The sequence below is a fragment of the Serinus canaria genome, chromosome 15 (assembly GCF_022539315.1).
Source record: "Serinus canaria isolate serCan28SL12 chromosome 15, serCan2020, whole genome shotgun sequence".
NCBI lineage: Eukaryota > Metazoa > Chordata > Aves > Passeriformes > Fringillidae > Serinus > Serinus canaria.
The window spans coordinates 13,517,634-13,539,114 of NC_066329.1; the positions used below are offsets into that span (position 1 = coordinate 13,517,634).

Here is a 21,481-nt window from a genome sequence, read left to right on the forward strand (position 1 = left end):
ATCACACAGCAGCTGTGAAAGGATCCTAGCTGAAGGGAAATGCTGGCAGTGCCCAGAAGAACCCAAAATTCCAAATGTTCTGCTGTATAGGTGGCACTCTTTGTTCCCTCTCTTGTAACAAAGGCTTTTTTAAAGTTAGAGTGAATTTTAAAGGCTTTTTTAAAGTTAGAGTGAATTTTAAAGGTGTCGTTTCCCTGCATTCATAACACTCAAATTGATTTATTTCTGCAAAAGGAATCTCAGGGTGTCCACCTGATTGATTATGGAACCAAGAACAGCAAGAGTCAGAGATTTGGGAGATTTGCACAAACCTGAAATGCTTGGGGTTTTTTTTTTGTCTTTCATTTTTTTCCCCCTGGTTTGGAGCCAATGAAAAGTCAGAATTTGCTCCTTGTTGATTTGCTGCATGGAAACGGCATCCCTGCAGTTTGAAAAGGACAGCAGGCAAAGAAAGAACCAACTGGGCTATTTGGTTCCCACTGTCCAGAGGACAGGTTGAGGATGAGCCCTCCAACTCTCTAAGAATATTCCTGGCCTTTCCCCAAGCAGCTGTGGAAACTCGAGCACCAAATAAAAAATAAAAGCATCACAGTCCAGACCCCAACAAGGAGCTCGGGCTGCCTTCAGAGTATTTTTGGAAAAGCACTATTTAATAAATTAAAACCATTTGTATTGCAGTAAATGCCTTTCTTCTGGGCATGCAGGGATTTCCAGTTCTCTCCTGGAGCCTGGGAGAAAAACGCCTTTCCTGCTGTATTTTGGCTGTGAGTTAGAACTCAGCATGAAGCTGGCACTTGACAAAGAAAATTTGCCACCAGGAGCCACCAGGAGCCATCAGGAGCCACCCCATGCTCACCCCTGCTCCCTGAGCCCAGGCATGTTCTTGCTCTGCTGCCAGCCAGCCTCAGCTCACTGCAGAAAACCCAGATTTGGGTCTGACCTGCAGAGCAGCACGTGCTCAGAACTGTGGATTTCTACCCTGTGTCATGGTCCCTGCCATTGACCCTGAGCTCCCAGGCTCAGAATTGTGGATTTTTACCCTGCCATGGTCCCTGCCATTGACCCTGAGCTCTCAGGCTCAGGATTGTGGATTTTTACCCTGCCATGGTCCCTGCCATTGACCCTGAGCTCTCAGGCTCAGGATTGTGGATTTTTACCCTGCCATGGTCCCTGCCATGGAGCCAGCCCGAGCAGGGTGGCACAGGGCTGTCCCAGCTGTCCCAGGAGCTGGAGCAGCTGCACAGGGCTGCAGATGAGACATCCCTGCTCAGCCAGTCTGTCTGTCTGTCTGTCACTGGGCACTGCCCAGCTCTCTGCCAGCTGCTGACATCCAAAGGCTCACACCTGAAACCAGCACATTCCCCTGGGCAGGTACAGCTCCCAGCTCCACTGCCACACAGCAGCAGGGGCAGCTCTCATCAGCCTCAGGTGCAAATATCACCTTGGCAAAGAACAATCAGAATTCACACCAGCCTCAGGTGCAAATACCACCTGAACCAGCCCCTGTACATCAGCAGGGAACAGCCTGAATCCAGACCAAATCCACCGAGCCAGGTTACATCCCTGAGGACAGCACCAACCCATTCCTGCTGGGCAGGCTGGGGAGGATGGAGCTCCCCTTGGAGCACGCCAGGGCTCATTCCTTGGGGAAGGTCCTGATTTGGATGGTTTGGTGTGGGCAGCGGTGCCAAGCATGCCTGCACAGCAGTGGCTCCAGCACTCATCCCTGCAGGGAGGGCAGGAGTTGGTTCCAGCACTCATCCCTGCAGGGTGGGCAGGAGTTGGTTCCAGCACTCATCCCTGCAGGGAGGGCAGGAGTTGGTTCCAGCACTCATCCCTGCAGGGAGGGCAGGAGTTGGTCCCAGCACTCATCCCTGCAGGGAGGGCAGGCTCTGGAACCATCTCAGGGAGCAGGAGTTGGTTCCAGCACACATCCATGCAGGATGAGCAGGAGTGGTTCCAGCACACATCCATGCAGGGTTCCAGCACACATCCCTGCAGGGTGGGCAGGTTCTGGAATCATTCAGGGAGGAGTTCAGGGTTCCAGCACACATCCATGCAGGGTGAGCAAGCTCTGCTCCCATTTCATGGAGGAGTTGGTTCCAGCACACACATCCATGCACTGAGGGCAGGCTCTGGAACCAACTCAGGGGAGGAGTGCAGGGTTCCAGCACACATCCATGCAGGGAGGGCAGGCTCTGGAACCATCTCAGGGAGGAGTTGGTTCCAGCACACATCCATGCAGGATGGGCAGGAGTGGTTCCAGCACACATCCCTGCAGGGTTCCAGCACTCATCCCTGCAGGATGGGCAGGAGTTGGTTCCAGCACACATCCCTGCAGGATGGGCAGGCTCTGGAACCATCTCAGGGAGCAGGAGTTGGTTCCAGCACACATCCCTGCAGGATGAGCAGGAGTGGTTCCAGCACACATCCCTGCAGGATGGGCAGGCTCTGCTCCCATCTCAGGGGAGGGAAGCGCAGGGTTCAGGACAGGAAAGGGGAGTGGGTGCCCTGAAATACCTGCATGCTGTCCAGGGTGTTCTGGGTGAAGTGCAAAGCAATGAATCCCAAACAAGGCACGGAGAACAAAGAGGTGTGAAATAAACAAAAGAAATAAAAGCAGTTGTGGGTAATGTTTTACATTTCAAAGCAGCCTCCGGGCACAGCTAGAGGTGTAGAAACATGCATCAACACAAACCACTGCAGAAACCAGCACTGCTGCTGCTCTGGAACTGCAGAAGGCACACAGATAAATTATAAAATGCTAACAAATAACGTGCTGGTGGCAATAAAAAGCCAAAGCTTTGGAATCTTGTCGGGGTGACACAAATCAGCTAAATCAGAATTGTGCTCGGCTTGAGGGGGTAAATCATCTCCTGCCTGCCTTGTGTCTGTTTTCCTGTGTCAGGCATTAAATAATAACCTCAGCTTACAGTCTGGAAGCCAAAACAAACTTAATCTAAATGATGCTAATGAAAGCCCAAGAGTAAAACACACCCTGTGGGGATATCCACCTTTACAGATAATAATAAACAAATGCTTTAATTTAGTTTTTTAAAGTTGGTCAAGGCACCAGGAAAGATCCACTTTCACTGAGGCACGGCCAGCAAGCACACACAGCACACTGTGGGAAGGTAAAAGGACTGGAAGTTGCCTTCAGATAAAGCAAATTTCCAAATGAAATATTGCCAATGCACGTGCCGTTCTCTATCACATTTTGGGATATGTAAATTAACCCTTGAAACCATTCCACGCCTTTTCCTCAGGCAGAAAATGAAGTGTTCTCTTCCCAGCACACCTCTGAGGGTTTCTGAGGTCTCTCAATTCTTTCATTACATTTACAGTTCCTGCTTTATGTTTATTAGACAGTATTTAATTAGGAACCCCAGGCAGCTGATTGGTCTTTGCTGCTGCATTTCCAGCCTAGTAAATCAAAGTCCTCACCATCAATCACTGCCTTTAATGGAATCTCACAAAAAACGGTACCAAAAGAGGAACAGACATCACTTCCAGCAGCTCAGCTCCATGCCCCCCTAACTGAATCACAACTCTTATCATTATCAGGATGCAATTACATCAGAAGAGACAAAACCAAACCCTCTTTGCTGACGAGTGATGGGTCTGTAAATTCCCCTGCCCAGAGGGAGCCCAGGGGTTCTTACCTCTAGCAACTGAACTGCTCCTTCATGTTCCTTCTTGGCTTCAACCTGAGCCTGGGTTGGTGGGAGAGGAAAGGGGGAAGAGAGGGGAGGGAGGAAGAAGGAGGATCAGTGAGTCACACCACACACAGCCTGCTGTGAGCACGGCCAGCAGCTCGCCCAGAGCCAGCCTCCAGAGCAGGGTGGCTGTGCCAGCCCTCCTGGGCACTCCCAGCCTGGCAGGGGTGCTTATCCTGGGGGGCTGGCTCTCAGGGCAGGGATGCTGAGCTGGAGCAGCACCACACACATTACCCTGGCTGCCCTGGCACTCCCAGCCTGGCAGGGGTGTTCATTCTGGCTCTCAGGGCAGGGATGCTGAGCTGGAGCAGCAGCACATGCTCCTCAGGCTGCCCTGGCACTCCCTGCCCTCTCTGAGCCCCCCAGGTCCAGCTGAAATGCAATTTGCTGTGCACACTGCAGGGCTCAAACCTCCCAGAGCAGCTGGGACCAAACCCACAGACCAAAAACACAGACCAAAAAAACACAAACCCAAATCCAGAAACCCAAACCCACAGACTGAAACTACAGACCAAACCCACAGACCCAAATTCACAGACCCAAACCACAGGCCCAAACCCACAACTCCAAATCAGAACCAACCCACAGACCAAAACACAACCCAAATCCACAGACTGAAACCAGAGCAAACCACAGACCCAACCACAAACCCCACAACCAAAATTCACAGACCAACCAAGACCCAAACCCACAGACCCAACCAGACCAAACCCACAGACCCAAACCCACCACAGACTGAAACACAGGCACCACAGACCCAAACCACAGACCAAACCCACAAACCCAAATTCACAGACCCAAACACAGACCCAAACCACAGACACAAACCACAACTCCAAATCCAGAAACCCAAACCCACAGACCAAACCCATGGACCCAAACCCACCACTCCAAACCACAGCCCCACCCCACAGCCCCCCTGCCCTGCCCTGCCCTGTCCCTGTCCCTGCAGCCAGCCCAGCCCTGCAGTACCAGCAGTGACTCTGGTGCCAGCAGGTGCCAGCAGGTGCCAGCAGGTGCCAGCAGGGGCAGAGAGCCTGGAGCATCCCTCAGGACCCAGTTAATGGCAGCTGCCCAGAGCTGAGCCCTGTCAGTGGGGGCAGAGCCTGCACCAAGAGCTCTCCCTGCTCACGTCGGGCTGCCTCTGTCAGGGTTTGGTCCCAGAAAAGGCTGAGCCCCATCAGCACAGACAGTGTTGTGTTCTTCCTGCTGGGCTGGGAAATCTGACCGGTCTGAGCAGCTGCTGAACACAGAATGAGCTCCTGTTTCCACCCAGAATGTGGCAGCAAGGCTGCAGCAGGGCTGGCTGGGCTCTGGGGGGCAGCTTGGTGGCTCAGCCCTGACAAGGGCCAAGGTGTGCTGAGAAATGCCATCCTGCTGTGCCCAGGCCTCCCTCTGCCCTCTGGACACAGCCCAGGCAGCTCCAATGACAAACCCAAAGGGAAGGGAGGATGGCACACACCGTGTCCAGGGAGGCCAGCCCTGGGTGGAGGGTGAGCCAGCAGCTCCTGCAGAGCTGGCAGGGATGGGTTCAGCTCCTCAGAGAGCAGATTCATTTAAAACATTTATCTGTGGGCTGGGTGCTCGGGGTGGAACACCAGATCCAGCACTGGTGCCTGCCTCTGCAGCTCCAAGGGGAGCACTCAGGTTTGTGCTGCCAGTCCAAAGGAGGAGGGAACAAAGATCAGCAAGAAATGCTGTCTCTGCCTTTGGTTCCTTTCCTTTGCCAGGAAATCCAAGTCCAAGATGTATGAGGCAGTTCTAATAATAACAGCTGAATGGAACTAGAGATGGCGTTTTGCAGGGTGCCTGAGTACACTTACTGGGAAAGACTAAAAGAAAATTAACTGGAAGATTTCTTTTGGTCAACTACAGCGCTCTATTTCAAGCAACTATATTAGATACATCTTTTATTCTGCTGAGAGGGTCCCTCCATGCCAATTCTCCACCAAATTATCATTAGCAGCATTATTTCTGTGGTTTGATCTAGCCCAGCAATTGGAAAAATCAACATAGCCCTGAGACAATTGCAGCTTGAAGTGACTTTGGCAAAACTGAAACTCAACATCATGGGTTTTGTAATTTAATGAATACTGAGAAATTGCAGTGGGGAAAAAACAGTTTTGAAGTGATTTGTGAACTGGAGGATGCCCTTGGAAGTGAGGTGTTGGAGGAAGGGCTCAGCCTCTGTGCAGGGCTGGCGCTGGCTGCACAGCAAACCCTGCCACCCCAACCGTGGAAAGGAAGGGCACTGAGAGGTGTCAGCACCCTGACAAGACTCCCTTCTCCCTCGTTACTGGGGAAAGGTAGAACTGCGTGTCTGCAGGGGAGGCCACAGGAATCCCAGAGCCAGGGATGTGCCATGAGAGCATCCACAGCAGCTGGAAATGGCACAGAGCTGGCAGTGCCAGGGAGGGAGGATTGGGCTCCTTGGCGGCACTGGGGGATGCACGAGGGGAGCCAAGCACGGAGGGGAGCAGGGGCAATGCAAAGGGAACCCCTGAGGTGGTGCCACTCCTGTCCCTGCTGGGGACAAAGCTCAGGCACGGTGGGGCAGGCTGCAGGAGCACAGAGCAGCCCCTGCTCAGGGCACAGCAGGGCCTGGAGCCCCCTGGGCAGGAGCAGCGGGCTGGGAATGCCTCCAGTCCAGGGGTCCCACCACGCCCTCTGTCCCTGCAGCTCGTGCTCCCTCCTGCCTGTCCCTGTCCCTGTCCTGTCCCTGTCCCCGTTCCTGCACACCTTCTGCAGGAGCTCCATTCCTGACTGTCCCTGTCCCATCCCTGTCCCTGTCACATCCGTTCCTGCCCCAGTACCTTCTGCAGCAGCTCGATCTCCTGTCTGTCCCCTCCCTGTCCCACCGTGTCCTGTCCACACCTGATCCTGTCCAGGAGCTCCACTGTCCTGACTGTCCCTGTCCCATCCCTGTCCCTGTCACATCCGTTCCTGCCCCAGTACCTTCTGCAGCAGCTCGATCTCCTGTCTGTCCCCTCCCTGTCCCATCCCTGTCCCTGTCCCATCCCTGTCCACTCTCTGTCCCGGTACCTTCTGCAGCAGCTCGATCTCCTGCCTGTCCCATCCCTGTCCCTGTCCCATCCCTGTCCCATCCCTGTCCACTCTCTGTCCCGGTACCTTCTGCAGCAGCTCGATCTCCTGCCTGTCCCATCCCTGTTCTGTCCCATCCCTGTCCCAGTCCCCTCCCATCCCTGTCCCACCCGTCCTCCTGTCCCGTCCCATCCCTGTCCCACCTGTCCCATCCATCCCTGTCCACCCTGTCCCTCTGTCCCTGTCCCATCCCGTCCCTGTCCCGGTACCTTCTGCAGCAGCTCGATCTCCTGCTGTTTGGCGTTGAGGACAGCCAGCGCTTGCTCATGCTCCAGCTCCAGCTGTTGCCGCCGCTCCGCAGCCTCTCGCATGTGCTGTGCCGGAGGAGGGGACATCAGGGACAGTCCCGGCTGCAGCCACACGGGCTGCGGGGCCGGGCACGCACACACGCACACACACACACACACACACACACACACACACACGCACACACACACACACACACAGAGCTGCCTGGCACCTGGGGGGCAGCGGGGAAACCGGGGGGGCTGGAGATGGACAGGGCTTCAGCCAAGGGGAACTCAGGCATGTGGACATCAGCCCTGCCAGGACCCGGGGTCTGACACTGCCATGACCCAGGCTGTGACACTGCCAGGACCCGGGGTCTGACACTGTGACACTGCCAGGACCCGGGGTCTGACACTGCCAGAACCCAGGCTGTGACACTGCCAGGACCCGGGGTCTGACACTGCAGAACCCAGGCTGTGCCCTGCCAGGACCCAGGCTGTGACCCCGTGCCCTGCCAGGGGTGCCCGTGAGCAGGAGCCATCCATCCCTCCACCAGCACACGTTCTAGGAGCACTCTGCTGACAAACCCGAGCCTGGACAAACATTCCCTGCCCATCTCCAGTGTGCCCAGGGCAGGCTGGACAAACAGCCCCTGCCCATCCCTGTGCCCTCTGCCCAGGGCAGGCTGGACAAACATCCCCTGCCCATCCCCCCTCTGCCCAGGGCATGCTGGACAAACAGCCCCTGCCCATCCCTGTGCCCTCTGCCCAGGGCAAGCTGGACAAACATCCCCTGCCCATCCCAGTGTGCCCAGGGCAAGCTGGACAAACATCCCCTGCCCATCCCTGTGCCCTCTGCCCAGGGCAAGCTGGACAAACATCCCCTGCCCATCCCTGTGCCCTCTGCCCAGGGCGAGCTGGACAAACAGCCCCTGCCCATCCCCAGTTTGCCCAGGGCAGGCTGGACAAACAGCCCCTGCCCATCCCTGTGCCCTCTGCCCAGGGCAAGCTGGACAAACAGCCCCTGCCCATCCCTGTGCCCTCTGCCCAGGCATGCTGACAAACTCCTGCCCATGGGCCAGGCTCTGGACAAACATCCCCTGCCCATCCCTGTGCCCTCTGCCCAGGGCGAGCTGGACAAACAGCCCCTGCCCATCCCTGTGCCCTCTGCCCAGGGCGAGCTGCTGTGCCAGGCCCTGCCAGTGCTGACCCAAACAGCTCTGCTGACCCCTGCCCCTCCTGTGCACAAAGGACACAGACCAGAGCCAGCCAGGGGGGCAGGAGGGACCACTCAGAGCTGCCAGCACTGGGAGGGGCACTGATGCCCACGGCTCTCAGCAAGGTGAGCAAGGTCCTGGCAGGAGCACACCTGCACAGGCTCAGGGCACTCTCTGCAGATAGAAATCTTTTCATTACAGGTTAATATTGCTCCCCCAGCATCCCTGCAGCTTTCAATCCCCCTCATATTAAATGGGAGTTCAGGAGGATCTCTTCCTAGATTCTGATCTCCTCCCTGCCGAGCCTGGTATTGAAGATTTTTATTTCCCAAATTACACACCATTCCCACAACGGTCTCAGAGCAGGGGCACAATGCCTTATCTGCAGCACCGAGTTATTGCACACAAACCTGTGAGAAATCAGCACTTGGCAAAACAAATGCACGGAGAAAACGGGCAAGAACAGCCCAAAACATCTCTTCTTGTCTACAGGAGTTTCATCAAGCTCATTTCTAACCTGCACTGAGCTGCTGTTCCCTGCACACTGCCCACAGCCAGGGAGGCTGAGCCCCTCAGCCTGCACACCTCTGCACCAGGAGCAGAGTTTGGCCTCTGCTTGGGATTTATTCACTTTTTGTTTGATTATAAACAACAACAACAACGACATTTCCCAGTCTGTAAGTTTTCACCCCCAGCTGTGGGCTGTTTTCTGGGAGTTTTGGGAGGATTTGATCCTTGCCTGTGAACAGGGAGAGCACAGAACCCCAGCTGTGGGCTGTTTTCTGGGAATTTTGGGAGGATTTGATGCTTGCCTGTGAACAGGGAGAGCACAGAACCCCAGCTGTGGGCTGTTTTCTGGGAATTTGGGAGGATTTGATGCTTGCCTGTGGACAGGGAGAGCACAGAACCCCAGCTGTGGGCTGTTTTCTGGGAATTTTGGGAGGATTTGATCCTTGCCTGTGAACAGGGAGAGCACAGAACCCCAGCTGTGGGCTGTTTTCTGGGAATTTTGGGAGGATTTGATCCTTGCCTGTGGACATTTCTGCATTCATGGGCAACGTCTGCTCTCTGAATTTATAACAACCCAGAAGAACAGCCCTGATTCTCCTCCCACCTGGATGAGCACCACCCATTTTACCTGCCCATGATGTAAATGACCAGGAACAAACCCCTCTCCCTTCTGCCAGCACTGGTATCAGACTGGTGCAGCCCATTTGGCACTGCTGGGCTCTCCCTGTTTCACACAACAACCACAGAACATTTCCAGCTGAGAGCTGTGCCCAAAGCCCTGGCAGAGCTGGGAGGGCACACATGGCACCCCCAGGGGCACAGGGCTGGGGTTTGCACCCACCTTTAGGACCTGCTCTAAGTTCTCCAGCTTGGCTTGGAGCTGGTGTTTCCCCCTCAGAGCCAAATCTTGTCCTTGGCTCAGGCTGAGCAGGGCTTCTGGGAGGTGCTCATAGTCTGGATGTACCTGGGAGAGCAAAAGGGTCAGTGCCAGCCTGCAGGGAGGGCATTGCCCAGAGAAAAGGGTCAGTGCCAGCCTGCAGGGAGGGCATTGCCCAGGGAAAAGGGTCAGTGCCAGCCTGCAGGGAGGGCATTGCCCAGAGAAAAGGGTCAGTGCCAGCCTGCAGGGAGGGCATTGCCCAGGGAAAAGGGTCAGTGCCAGCCTGCAGGGAGGGAATTGCCCAGGGAAAAGGGTCAGTGCCAGCCTGCAGGGAGGGCATTGCCCAGAGAAAAGGGTCAGTGCCAGCCTGCAGGGAGGGCATTGCCCAGAGAAAAGGGTCAGTGCCAGCCTGCAGGGAGGGCATTGCCCAGGGAAAAGGGTCAGTGCCAGCCTGCAGGGAGGGCATTGCCCAGAGAAAAGGGTCAGTGCCAGCCTGCTGGGAGGGCATTGCCCAGAGAAAAGGGTCAGTGCCAGCCTGCAGGGAGGGCATTGCCCAGAGAAAAGGGTCAGTGCCAGCCTGCAGGGAGGGCATTGCCCAAGGAAAAGGGTCAGTGCCAGCCTGCAGGGAAGGAATTGCCCAAAGAAAAGGGTCAGTGCCAGCCTGCAGGGAGGGACATTGCCCAGAGAAAAGGGTCAGTGCCAGCCTGCAGGGAGGGCATTGCCCAGGGAAAAGGGTCAGTGCCAGCCTGCAGGGAGGGCATTGCCCAGAGAAAAGGGTCAGTGCCAGCCTGCAGGGAGGGCATTGCCCAGGGAAAAGGGTCAGTGCCACCCTGCAGGGAGGGCATTGCCCAGAGAAAAGGGTCAGTGCCAGCCTGCAGGGAGGGCATTGCCCAGAGAAAAGGGTCAGTGCCAGCCTGCAGGGAAATTATTGCCAAAAGGAAACTGGGCTCACAGGGGCACGCGTGGCACACCTGGGCACACCTGGCACTGCTGGGCACACCTGGGCAGCAGCACCCAGCTCACAGGGGCACACCTGGCACACCTGGCAGAGCCGTGTGTGTTACCTGGCCGTGCTGCAGTGCCCGGGGGCACACGCTGGCATGCTGCAGTCTCAGGCAGTTCTCCTCCCGCCCAGCATCCTTCAGCTCCTGCTCCTGGAACAGAAACAAACGTGTCACACCCTGGTGTCACACCCATGTGTCACACCCATGTGTCACACCCCAGCTCAGTGTCACACCCCCAGCTCCCTGTCACACCCTCGTGTCACACCCCAGCTCTGTGTCACACCCATGTGTCACACCCCAGTTCTGTGTCACACCCCCAGCTCTGTGTCACACCCCAGCTCCCTGCCACACCCTTGTGTCACACTCCCAGCTCTGTGTCACACCCATGTGTCACACCCATGTGTCACACCCCAGCTCCCTGTCACGCCTCAGCTCCCTGCCACACCCTCGTGTCACACCCTCAGTGGTGTCACAGCCCAGCTCCCTTCCAGCACATGCCATGCCATGCCATGCCACCCCAGCCCAGCCCAGCCCAGGTGCCCAGGGCAGCTCTGTGTTGCCCGGTTTGCCACCCAGCACCTGCCAGGAGCCCCAGGAGGGGCAGGAGCAGCCCAGACTGGCACCTGCAGGCAGCTCTGCCACCCCCTGCTCTCGGCAGGTGACCTGGCTGCAGGTGTGCAGGCACAGAGAGGTGGCCTGGAAATGATCCTGAAATCTCCCTGCCAGCTCCTGGGAGCTCAGGCTGGGCTGCCCTCCTCACCCAGAGCTGGGAGGGGATGGCACTGCCAGGCAACACAGAAACGGGGGTGCCAAAGGCATCCCGAGGGCACGGCCAGCATGGGAATGGAAACCCACGGATACCCGCTTTTATACTGAAATATTTCACTCCTGTCTGACCCCAGTGACAGCCACAGCCCATCCAGCACTCAGGTACCCATGGATACCCGCTTTTATACTGAAATATTTCACTCCTGTCTGACACCAGTGACAGCCACAGCCCAGTCCAGCACTCAGGTACCCATGGATACCCGCTTTTATACTGAAATATTTCACTCCTGTCTGACCCCAGTGACAGCCACAGCCCAGTACAGCACTCAGGTACCCCTGCCCACATTTTTATATTGAAATATTTCACCTTCCTGGCAGGGCACACTCCTGTCTGACATCAATAACAGCCACATTCAGTTCCAGCACTGCACAAAAAACTGCATTTAACCCCTCTGAGCCCAGCTGGGCAGGGATGGATCCAGGCTCTGTGCAGCACGCCCAGCCTGCCCTGCACAGCTGTGCCCAGGGAGCACTGGGCAGGGTGGAAAGGCAGAAAAGGAGGAAAAAGGCAGAGAAAAAAGGAGAAAAAGCAGAGAAAAGAAAGGAGAAAAAGCAGAGGAAAAAAAGGAGGAAAAAGCAGAGAAAGGAAAAAGGAGAAAAAGCAGAGGAAAAAAAGGAGAAAAAGCAGAGGAAAAGAAAGGAGGAAAAGCAGAGGAAAAAGGAGGAAAGGCAGAGAAAGGAAAAAGGAGAAAAAGCAGAGGAAAAAAGGGGAAAAAGCAGAGGAAAAGAAAGGAGAAAAAGCAGGGAAAAAAAGGAGGAAAAGCAGAGAAAAAAGGAGGAAAGGCAGAGAAAGGAAAAAGGAGAAAAAGCAGAGGAAAGAGGAGAAAAAGCAGAGAAAAGAAAGAGAAAAAGCAGAGGAAAAAAAAAACTGAGAAAAAGCAGAGAAAAAAGGAGAAAAATCAGAGCTGCTGCTGCCCAGGCTGTGCCACCCACCTGTCTGTCTGTCTGTCTGTCTGGCACCTGTCTGTCCCCTCCTGTCCAGGGCTGGGCAGCCCTGCCTGCCACAGCTCCCACGGGCAGCAGCTGCACCTACAGTAAATGACATTTCATGGAAGGCTACTGCACACAAGGAGAAATAAACAAACAGGAAAACCTTACTTTTTTAAGGTGTTTTACTACTTCCATGTGGTCCTTCCTCTCAACTGCCATGGTGAAGCACAAGTTAGCAAGGAGCACAGGAAAGCAGGTGGACATTTTCTGAGGTTGGCCCCTAAAAACTAATGAATTCCTGCAGAGAAACCAAGAACATGAGTGCTTTCCACTCCTCAGGTAAAGGAAGAGCTGCTCAGAAACGTTTGCATTTTAAATAAAATCACTTCACAATTGGATTTGCTCCGTTTCAAAAATAGGAACTTTTCCGTGCAAGTGATGCTGTTCTAACAAAGGCAAACCAGTGCAGCTTTAGCCCTGTAATCAGCAGCTGAATTTAGCACAAGAAACACCACACGAAAATAGCACTTCTTAAAAAGCACTGCTAAAAAGGGACACAGGAACTGAGCAGATCCGTGGCCTTGGAAAGCACCAGAGTCCTGCAGCCCAGCAGCTCTCAGGGAGCAGATCCTGGGCAGGAAACTCAACAACTCCTCCCTGCAAGCCCTGCAGGGACCAGCCCTGCACACCAGCTCATGGCCCTGCACAACAATTCCTGCCTGTGCTTTTCCAGTCCAAAAAAACCCTGCAGTGACCAGCCCTTCACACCAGCTCATTCAATTCCTCCCTGTGCTTTTCACTCCCACCAAGCCCTGCAGTGACCAGCCCTGCTCACCAGTTCATTCAATTCCTCCCTGTGCTTTTCACTCCCACCAAGCCCTGCAGGGACCAGCCTTTTACACCAGCTCAACCACTGCACAACAATTCCTCCCTTTGGTTTTTTATTGCAACAAAACCCTGCAAGGACCAGCCCCGCTCACCAACTCATTGCACTGACAAAAATTCCTCCCTGTGCTTTTTTATTCCACCGAGCCCTGCAGTGACCAGCCCTGCACACCAGTTCATTCAATTCTTCCCTGTGCTTTTTATTCCAACAAAACCCTGCAGGTTACCAGCCCTGCTCACCAGCTCATTGCATTGACAACAATTCCTCCCTGTGCTTTTTTATTCCAACAAAACCCTGCAGGGACCAGCCCTGCTCACCAGCTCATTGCATTGACAACAATTCCTGCCTGTGCTTTTTTATTCCAACAAAACCCTGCAAGGACCAGCCTTTTACACCAGCTCATTGCACTGCACTGACACTGCACAACAATTCCTGCCTGTGCTTTTTTATTGCAACAAGACCCTGCAGGTTACCAGCCCTGCTCACCAGCTCATGGCCCTGCACAACAATTCCTGCCTGTGCTTTTCACTCCCACCAAGCCCTGCAGTGACCAGCCTTTTACACCAGCTCAACCACTGACACTGCACAATTCCTGCCTGATGATTTTCACTCCCACCAAGCCCTGCAGTGACCAGCCCTGCTCACCAGCTCTTTCCTCACCCTGCTCCCGTTCCCGTGCCTCCAGCCCAGGCCAGGTGAATCCCTGCTCAGGCTCACCTGAGCTTCGGGCAGGTTCCCCCCTGCAGGCTGACACGGAGCCACCTTTGATGTGCTGCTGCTCAGGCACAGCCATCCCCAGAGCTGCCCACCGCAGGCTCTGCCTCATTCTCCTCGCCTTTTTTCACTTCACTTCTTTCTTTTCACCAGTTTTTCACTCCTCTCTCTTGCTCTCAGCTCTTCCCTTCTCCATCTGACCTTGCTTCGCCCCTGGCACACGGTGTGACCATGGCAGGACCCTCTCAGCTCTCTCAGGAATGGAAATGGGTGAGGAGATCCCCCTGAGCCCCGGGTCCCTCTCTGCTCCCCCAGCCCAGCTCCCATTTATTTATCTGTCCCCACGCTGGTGCTGCTCCCACAGCAGACAGTTATTTATTTGTTTGTTTATCTATTTATTCATTTGTTCCCCTCTGGAAAGGAGGGAGCCATTTCTGACCTGTTTCACTGATCCTTGCGATGCAGTCAGTCAGACTGGCGCTCACAAACGCCTCTCAAAAAGCTTTTCCTTCTCGTCATGCACAAAGAGCAGAGAGCAGCAGCCAAGATCAGCTGTTGCCATGGCAACGCCGTGCCCCAGCAGGTGAAAAATTCACTCTGGTGGCACTGGGAAAGGATGAAATGTACTGAACCCGAGCATAACACCAGGCACAGCTCAGAGAGCTCCGTGTTGTCCCCAGAGACTGGCAGATCTCTCAGTGGGAAGTGCAGAGATGGAAACGTTAAAAACCCTCCCGTGACCTCCGGTGACATCAGTAACTCCTCAGCTGTCTCAGAGTCATTTTATTGGGCAGAAACTTATAGCAATGTGTTGCATACGTTTGGAAATGTCCATGAAAAGTTAAGCCCAGTTTTTAGAAGTTATGAGTGACTTGAAAACAGAAGATAATGTTTCATTTCCAGACAGACACGAGGAAAAGATGCTGAATAATTTTAAGGATCAGGTGCCAGAAGCCTCATTCAAAACCAGCTCTCCACGCTCCAGAAATTCTGATTTCAGAACAGATAACTTTACAGCCTTCAAGTCAGACTGCACAATCCATTTTTCATCTCCTGCTAAGCTCAGAGGGTACCCAGAAACACTGAACAAATCCATGGGAAAAGCAAAGTATCCTAGGCCAGTGCTCTCCCTGCACGTGCCTCTAAGGAAAGCTGCTCCTGATATTTACCCAAAGTGTTCTGTTTGGATATTTACCCAAAGTGTTCTGTTGGGATTTTTACCCAAAGTGTTCTGTTGGGATATTTACCCAAAGTGTTCTGTTTGGATATTTACCCAAAGTGTTCTGTTGGGATATTTACCCAAAGTGTTCTGTTTCAGACCCAAACGGCCCCTCAGCAGCTCCTGAGCCCAAAGCCCTGCAGGGCAGGCAGGGAAAGGAGCACATAGAGAGCCCATCCCTGAGCAGGGCAGGTGAGCAGCAGGTGAGTGAGCCCAAAGTCCTGCAGGGCAGGCAGGGAAGGAGCACAGAGCCCATCCCTGAGCAGGGCAGGTGAGCAGCAGGTGAGTGAGCCCAAAGTCCTGCAGGGCAGGCAGGGAAGGAGCACAGAGCCCATCCCTGAGCAGGGCAGGAGAGCTGCAGTGACTGAGGGAGAGCAGAGCACAGGGAGGGCAGGGATCACTCCTGGACTGTGACCTGCCTGGAGAATGAGCAAAGCAGAAACAACCCCCCGAGCCACCCCAGCTCTGGGCAGTGCCAGGGACCCCAGCAGGGAGGTGCTGGGACCCTGGGCACTGGAGGGGATCATCACTGCCACGGGAACACAGTGTTCAGCATTTAAACCCCCAGAGCCAAGGGCTGAGCACTCCTCCTCCTGCTGAAGCCAGGCTACAGAAATTCATCCCAGTGCTAACAATAATTAGCCCCGGGCCTTGTCATTTTAAATATTTTCATTTCATAAAAAGCAGTTGTTGAGGCAGCTGTAAATGAAAAGCTCTGGAAGTTCTCAGGAAGGGCTGTGGGGAGAGGAGAAAAGAAAAAGAAAGGAATTTGAAAACCACCAAGCACAAAGAATCCCTTCTATTCTCTATTCCAAATTCTGCTTACCAGAAGTGAGCACAAAGCACTGTCCTTGACTGAACTGAGCCTCAGGTGTCACCTGGGTTCAGCAGCTCCTGAGCCCTCCCAGACCACAGCAGCACCACCTCTGGGCTGGCCCAGCTCCCCAGGCACCCCAAACCCAGCAGAAAATCTGCTCACGGAGAAAGAGTGGCTCTCTCACAAGGCCATTGTAATTCTCTGTGCAAAACAAAACCTTGGAGAGGGTTTTTAAACTACACCAAACATTTCCAGCACTTCAGAGACACAAGTCCAGACACTGCCAACTGTGTTTCCACTCATGAATTTCATTAACAGAGATTTTCTACTCCTGCTGAACTCATTCTCCATTGTGGCTTTTGTTTTCTCATGATGCATTTATTTGTTCCAAGGAATGCTGAGAGGCCTTCGGTCCTCAAGCAAACTAATTAGCTTGAATAAAGCCAGAAGAAATTAGTTTGGGTTAAAAATGAGCAGATAACAAATTTAAGTGAGGCTGCTGGTTCTCGGCGGGCTGAGACAGAAGGTTAATCAGAGGGGAGCATCAGTTTATCTCCCATTATCACAAAGATTTTGCCTTTGGGCAGCATTTCCAGGGACATGGAGAATCAGAGTTCTGTGCTCACAGGACGGCAACAGAGAGCCCCAGGACAAACAACCTGACAGCAGTTCTGCGTGCATCTGGAAGGTCTGGGAGTGGAGGATGGCCAGGAAATTATTCCAAACCCTTCTCCTCTGAGAGGAGATGAAATCTCCCCAGGCTGGCACCGAAATGAAACTGAGCACCCCCGAATCTCCTTAGTGCAGCTATCAGCAAAAGGAGGGATGAGAGTGGAAATTAAAGATGGCCCCAGATGGCTGCACATTTATGAAGTTTCTAGAACATAAATTTCATCTCAGTGATTCATTTTTCCAGCTCTGAGCTGGAGAATGACCCCTGCCTGCAGAGGAGCTTCCCAGCACACGGCTGGCAGGGATCAGACCCCTGCTCCAGGGACAGAATGTCTCCTGAAATGGGCAGAACAGCCCAGGGAGGGTTGGTATTGCTCCTGAATATCCTGTATTCAGTGCCAGGAGTGCTGCTGCAGCATCCCCACTGCCTGCAGAGCACACCAGCTGGCAGATCCCAAACCCCTGGGCAGGAGCTCCCAGCTCTGAGAGCATCTCCCAGCCCTGCCTGGGCCAGACCTGCTGCAAGTGTGCAAAACCTGCTGTAAACATGCAAGATCTACTGCAAGTGTGCAAAATCTTATATAAATGCATCAGACCGGCTGCAAGTGTGCCAAACCTGCTGAAAGTGTGCAAAATCTCCTGTAATCGTGCCAAACCTGCTGCAAATGTGCAAAACCTGCTGTAAGTGTTTCAAACCTGATATAAATGCACCAGACCTGCTGCAAGTGTGCCAGACCTGCTGCAAATGTGCCAAACCTGCTGCAAATGTGCCAAACCTGCTGCAAATGTGCCAGACCTGCTGCAAGATCTGATATAAATGTGCCAGACCTGCTGCAAGTGTGCAAAATCTCCTGTAAACGTGCCAAACCTGCTGTAAGTCTGCAAAATCTGATATAAATGTGCCAAACCTGATATAAATGTGCCAGACCTGCTGCAAGTGTGCCAGACCTGCTGGCCCCTGCCCTTGGAGCCCCTGGGCAGAGGCAGCAGCAATCCTGCTGTGAAACAGCCACAGCAAAGCCAGCCCTGTCTCTGCCTCCCTGGGCACCGAGAGCCCCAGGGCAGGAGCCAGCCCTGGAGAGGGTTTGATTCCCTCCTAGCTCTGTGCACCCTCACCTGCCATCCTCTCCCTCCGCCAGTGCCCTCTGTCACTCTGTTCTCTGAGCTCCCAGCAAACTAACACAAACTGAGTTCCACAGAAAAGTTGCTGCAGGCTTTCTCCCCGAGGCCTGATTTAATCCCATTTTCTCCTCCCTCAATTTACGCTGCATTTAATGGTGGAAACGATTTCCAAGATTGATTTCTGATGATAACGCTTATCAAAGTTCAGAGGATTGTTCTGCCTGTCTATTTTTAGCCAATTCTCAAAGAAAAGATTTGGTCTGGAACAACCTGTGAAGGCCAAAAGTGGTATTTAAAGAAAAGGTAATTTCCTGCAGGGGGGACATTGGGAGCTGCATTTCCTGCAGGGGGGGCATTGGGAGCTGCATTTCCTGCAGGGGGGGCATTGGGAGCTGCATTTCCTGCAAGAGCTGCATTAATTTCCCGAATGAGCTGCATTGGGAGCTGCATTTCCTGCAGCGGGGACATTGGGAGCTGCATTTCCTGCAGGAGCTGCATTTCCTGCAGGGGGAAAACTGGGAGCTGCTTTTCCTGCAGGAGCTGCATTTCCTGCGGGTGGGGGGGCGGGACACTGGGAGCTGCATTTCCTGCATGGGGGGCATTGGGAGCTGCATTTCCTGCAGGGGGGGACCTGAGTCCCCTCCCTTGGTTATTTCTGCGGGTGGCTGTGGTTACCTGTCCCTCAGCCCAGCTCCTCTCCTGGCTGAGCCCCAGGGCAGGGCAGGGCAGCTGCCCCAGCCTGCCCCAGCCAGGACCTGCAGGGCAGGGCTGGAGCCTCAGCTCTGCCCTGGAACCCCTGTCCTGCTCCCCAGCAGCCTGGAGGACACCCAGCTCCTGAGCACTTTCTCTCTGCCAGGCTGTCAAAGGGCAGCATTCCTCCCTCTGTGCAGGTTGGGTGCTGGGAGCTGCTCCAAGGCCAGAACCCGTCTGATCCTGCCACAGCGTAGCAGAGAGTAATTCCTAAATTTAGGAAGTAATTTTTGTGCTGTCCAGTGAAACGGACACTAAAAGTCCTTTCCTCCAGGCAAGGGCTCACTCTAAACACCAACTGAGAGTGCAGAGACGCGAGCACTGCAGCTCTGGGAGGGGGAGGCTGTGCAGTTCCACTGCTGCTGATTTCTGCCCCCTCTCTGCTGCACAGCACAGCCCAAACAGCAGCAGCAGTGCTCAGCTGCCACCCAACACACCCTACAAAGTGCCTGGCAAATCCAACCTCGCTGTTCTCCCGGGAATATTTCTCTTTGTGGAGGATCCTGACTCCCCCGGCTGTGCTGTACTGGAATCCTGAACAAAGAGCTGACATTTCCAACTGCTTTGTGCACAGCCAGGTTCTGCTTTCAGACACAGCCAGCCTGCACCTTGGGAGCACCAGGACTTTGATTCCAGGAATTTCAGAGGACTGAATTCCCAGCTCCTAGAGCCTGAAGGAGGCTGGAGAGACCAGCCAAGCAAAGAGCAGAGCAGGTGACACCAAAGGCACAGCTCCATCCCCAGGGGACCTGGTCTGCCCAGGGCACTGCTGAGCTGCAAGGCTGGCTCACAAGGGGTTAACTGCAGGCATGAAAAGTGCCCAGAATAAATGCATCAATTGTTGTGGCTTTCCTTATATTTAGGGCTTTTCAAAAATTTTCTACATCGACTTCAGATCAAACTATTGCCAAATTTGAAAACTCCACAACTGCAAACTTGCAAACTCCACAACTCCAAATTTACAAACTCCACAACTCCACATTTACAAACTCCACAACTCCACATTTACAAACTCCAGAACTCCAAATTTACAAACTCCACAACTCCACATTTACAAACTCCACAACTCCAAATTTACAAACTCCACAACTCCACATTTACAAACTCCACAACTCCACATTTACAAACTCCACAACTCCACATTTACAAACTCCAGAACTCCAAATTTACAAACTCCACAACTCCACATTTGCAAACTCCACAACTCCACATCTGCAAACTCCACAACTCCACATCTGCAAACTCCACAACTCCACATTTACAAAGTCCACAACTCCACATCTGCAAACTCCACAACTCCACATCTGCAAACTCCACAACTCCACATTTACAAACTCCACAACTCCACATCTGCAAACTCCACAACTCCACATCTGCAAACTCCACAACTCCAAATTTACAAACTCCACAGCCCCACCTTTGCAAACTCCCCAGCATTTTATGGAGAGAACTAGGACCAGGTTCTCTTAGGAATACACTTGGGTCAGTCCTTATCTTTTCCTTGCTGCCAGCTCCACAACCTCGCTTTACATCTCAGAGTCTGACAGGAGCAGGGCTGATTCCAACTAAACCAAATTACAGGTATTAATTAATGGCTCGTGCTTGTTTGCCAGCTCCTGCAAGCAGAAGGGATGAAAATGTATTTACAGCAGAATTTAATTACCCATTTTCAAGCCACCAGCCTCCTGGCAAAAGCCTCCCGACATAGTGCAGAGCAGGACTTGGATTGGGAATTAATTTACTGCCAGGAGTGAGCTGCAGTTTAACAGCTTAATCGAGTTTGTGTGGAGCTGGGCAGGAGCTCTGGAGCCTGAGCTGCCCCTGAGTGCTGCAGGGTCAGGATAAATCAGCCAGAAACCAGAGCCTGGCTCGGGATCCAAACTCAGCCAGACACCAGAGCCTGGCTCAGGATCCACAGCTAAACTCAGCCAGACCTGAGCCTGGCTCAGGATCCACAGCTAAACCAGCAAACCAGAGCCTGGCTCAGGATCTCTGGATAGACCACCAAACCTGAGCCTGGCTCAGGGTCTATCACAGCCAGCAAACCTGAGCCTGGCTCAGGATCCCCAGCTCACCCAGCACCCCAGAGCCTGTCTGTGCCAGGGGCTGCCCAGGCTCTGGAGCTCACCCAGCACCCCAGAGCCTGTCTGTGCCAGGGGCTGCCCAGGATCCCCAGCTCACCCAGCACCCCAGGGCCTGTCTGTGCCAGGAGCTGCCCAGGCTCTGGAGCTCACCCAGCACCCCAGGGCCTGCCTGTGCCAGGAGCTGCCCAGGCTCTGGAGCTCACCCAGCACCCCAGAGCCTGTCTGTGCCAGGGGCTGCCCAGGATCTGGAGCTCACCCAGCACCCCAGAGCCTGTCTGTGCCAGGAGCTGCCCAGGATCCCGAGCTCACCCAGCACCCCAGAGCCTGTCTGTGCCAGGGGCTGCCCAGAAGCCTCTCCCAGTGACTCCATGCTGGATTCCTGTCAGCACCAGCCAGTGCCAGGCTCAGTCCTGCACCCTGAGCATCCAGAGCAGTTCTCTCCTGTGCAATCCCCCTTCCATCCCCTGGACTCCTGCCCAGGGGAGCTGTGGGGAGCAGGCAGCAGCAGAGCCACCCCCAGCTCCAGTGGGAAGCCAGGCTGCAGCCCTGGAAATGCCAAGGCACAAAAAAAGCACGCCTGTCCCAATTTCCTCCTGGTATTTTGGTATACTTCAGGAAAAAACCCAACAACACAGAACTCATTAATTATAACCTTTCAAAAGTGTTTTCCTTCCCCCCCAAACTGCTAAAATTCAGAAGAGCTGCAGCCAAAGTTCTAATAGAGCTATTTTTAGCTTTGTCATGCACAGAACACCATGAAGTAGGTCTCATCCTTCCATTAATGCAGATGCATTTAGCAGGCAGGG

The 21,481-nt window shown here is 54.0% G+C and overlaps 1 protein-coding gene across 1 annotated transcript in view; it reads right to left on the reverse strand.

Moving 5' to 3' along the window:
- The window catches only part of RIMBP2 (RIMS binding protein 2), a 38,402-nt gene extending 25,699 nt beyond the window's left edge, over positions 1–12,703 (reverse strand). Inside the window, exons 1-6 of the mRNA XM_050980740.1 lie at positions 12,580–12,703; positions 10,714–10,803; positions 9,614–9,736; positions 7,028–7,132; positions 3,663–3,713; positions 2,521–2,541 (exon numbers count right to left, since the gene is read on the reverse strand). Of these exons, the coding sequence (XP_050836697.1) occupies positions 2,521–2,541; positions 3,663–3,713; positions 7,028–7,132; positions 9,614–9,736; positions 10,714–10,803; positions 12,580–12,675 (486 nt within the window). The 5' untranslated portion in view covers positions 12,676–12,703. The remainder of the gene's footprint in view (positions 1–2,520; positions 2,542–3,662; positions 3,714–7,027; positions 7,133–9,613; positions 9,737–10,713; positions 10,804–12,579) is intronic.
- Between the last annotated feature and the right edge of the window lie 8,778 nt (positions 12,704–21,481).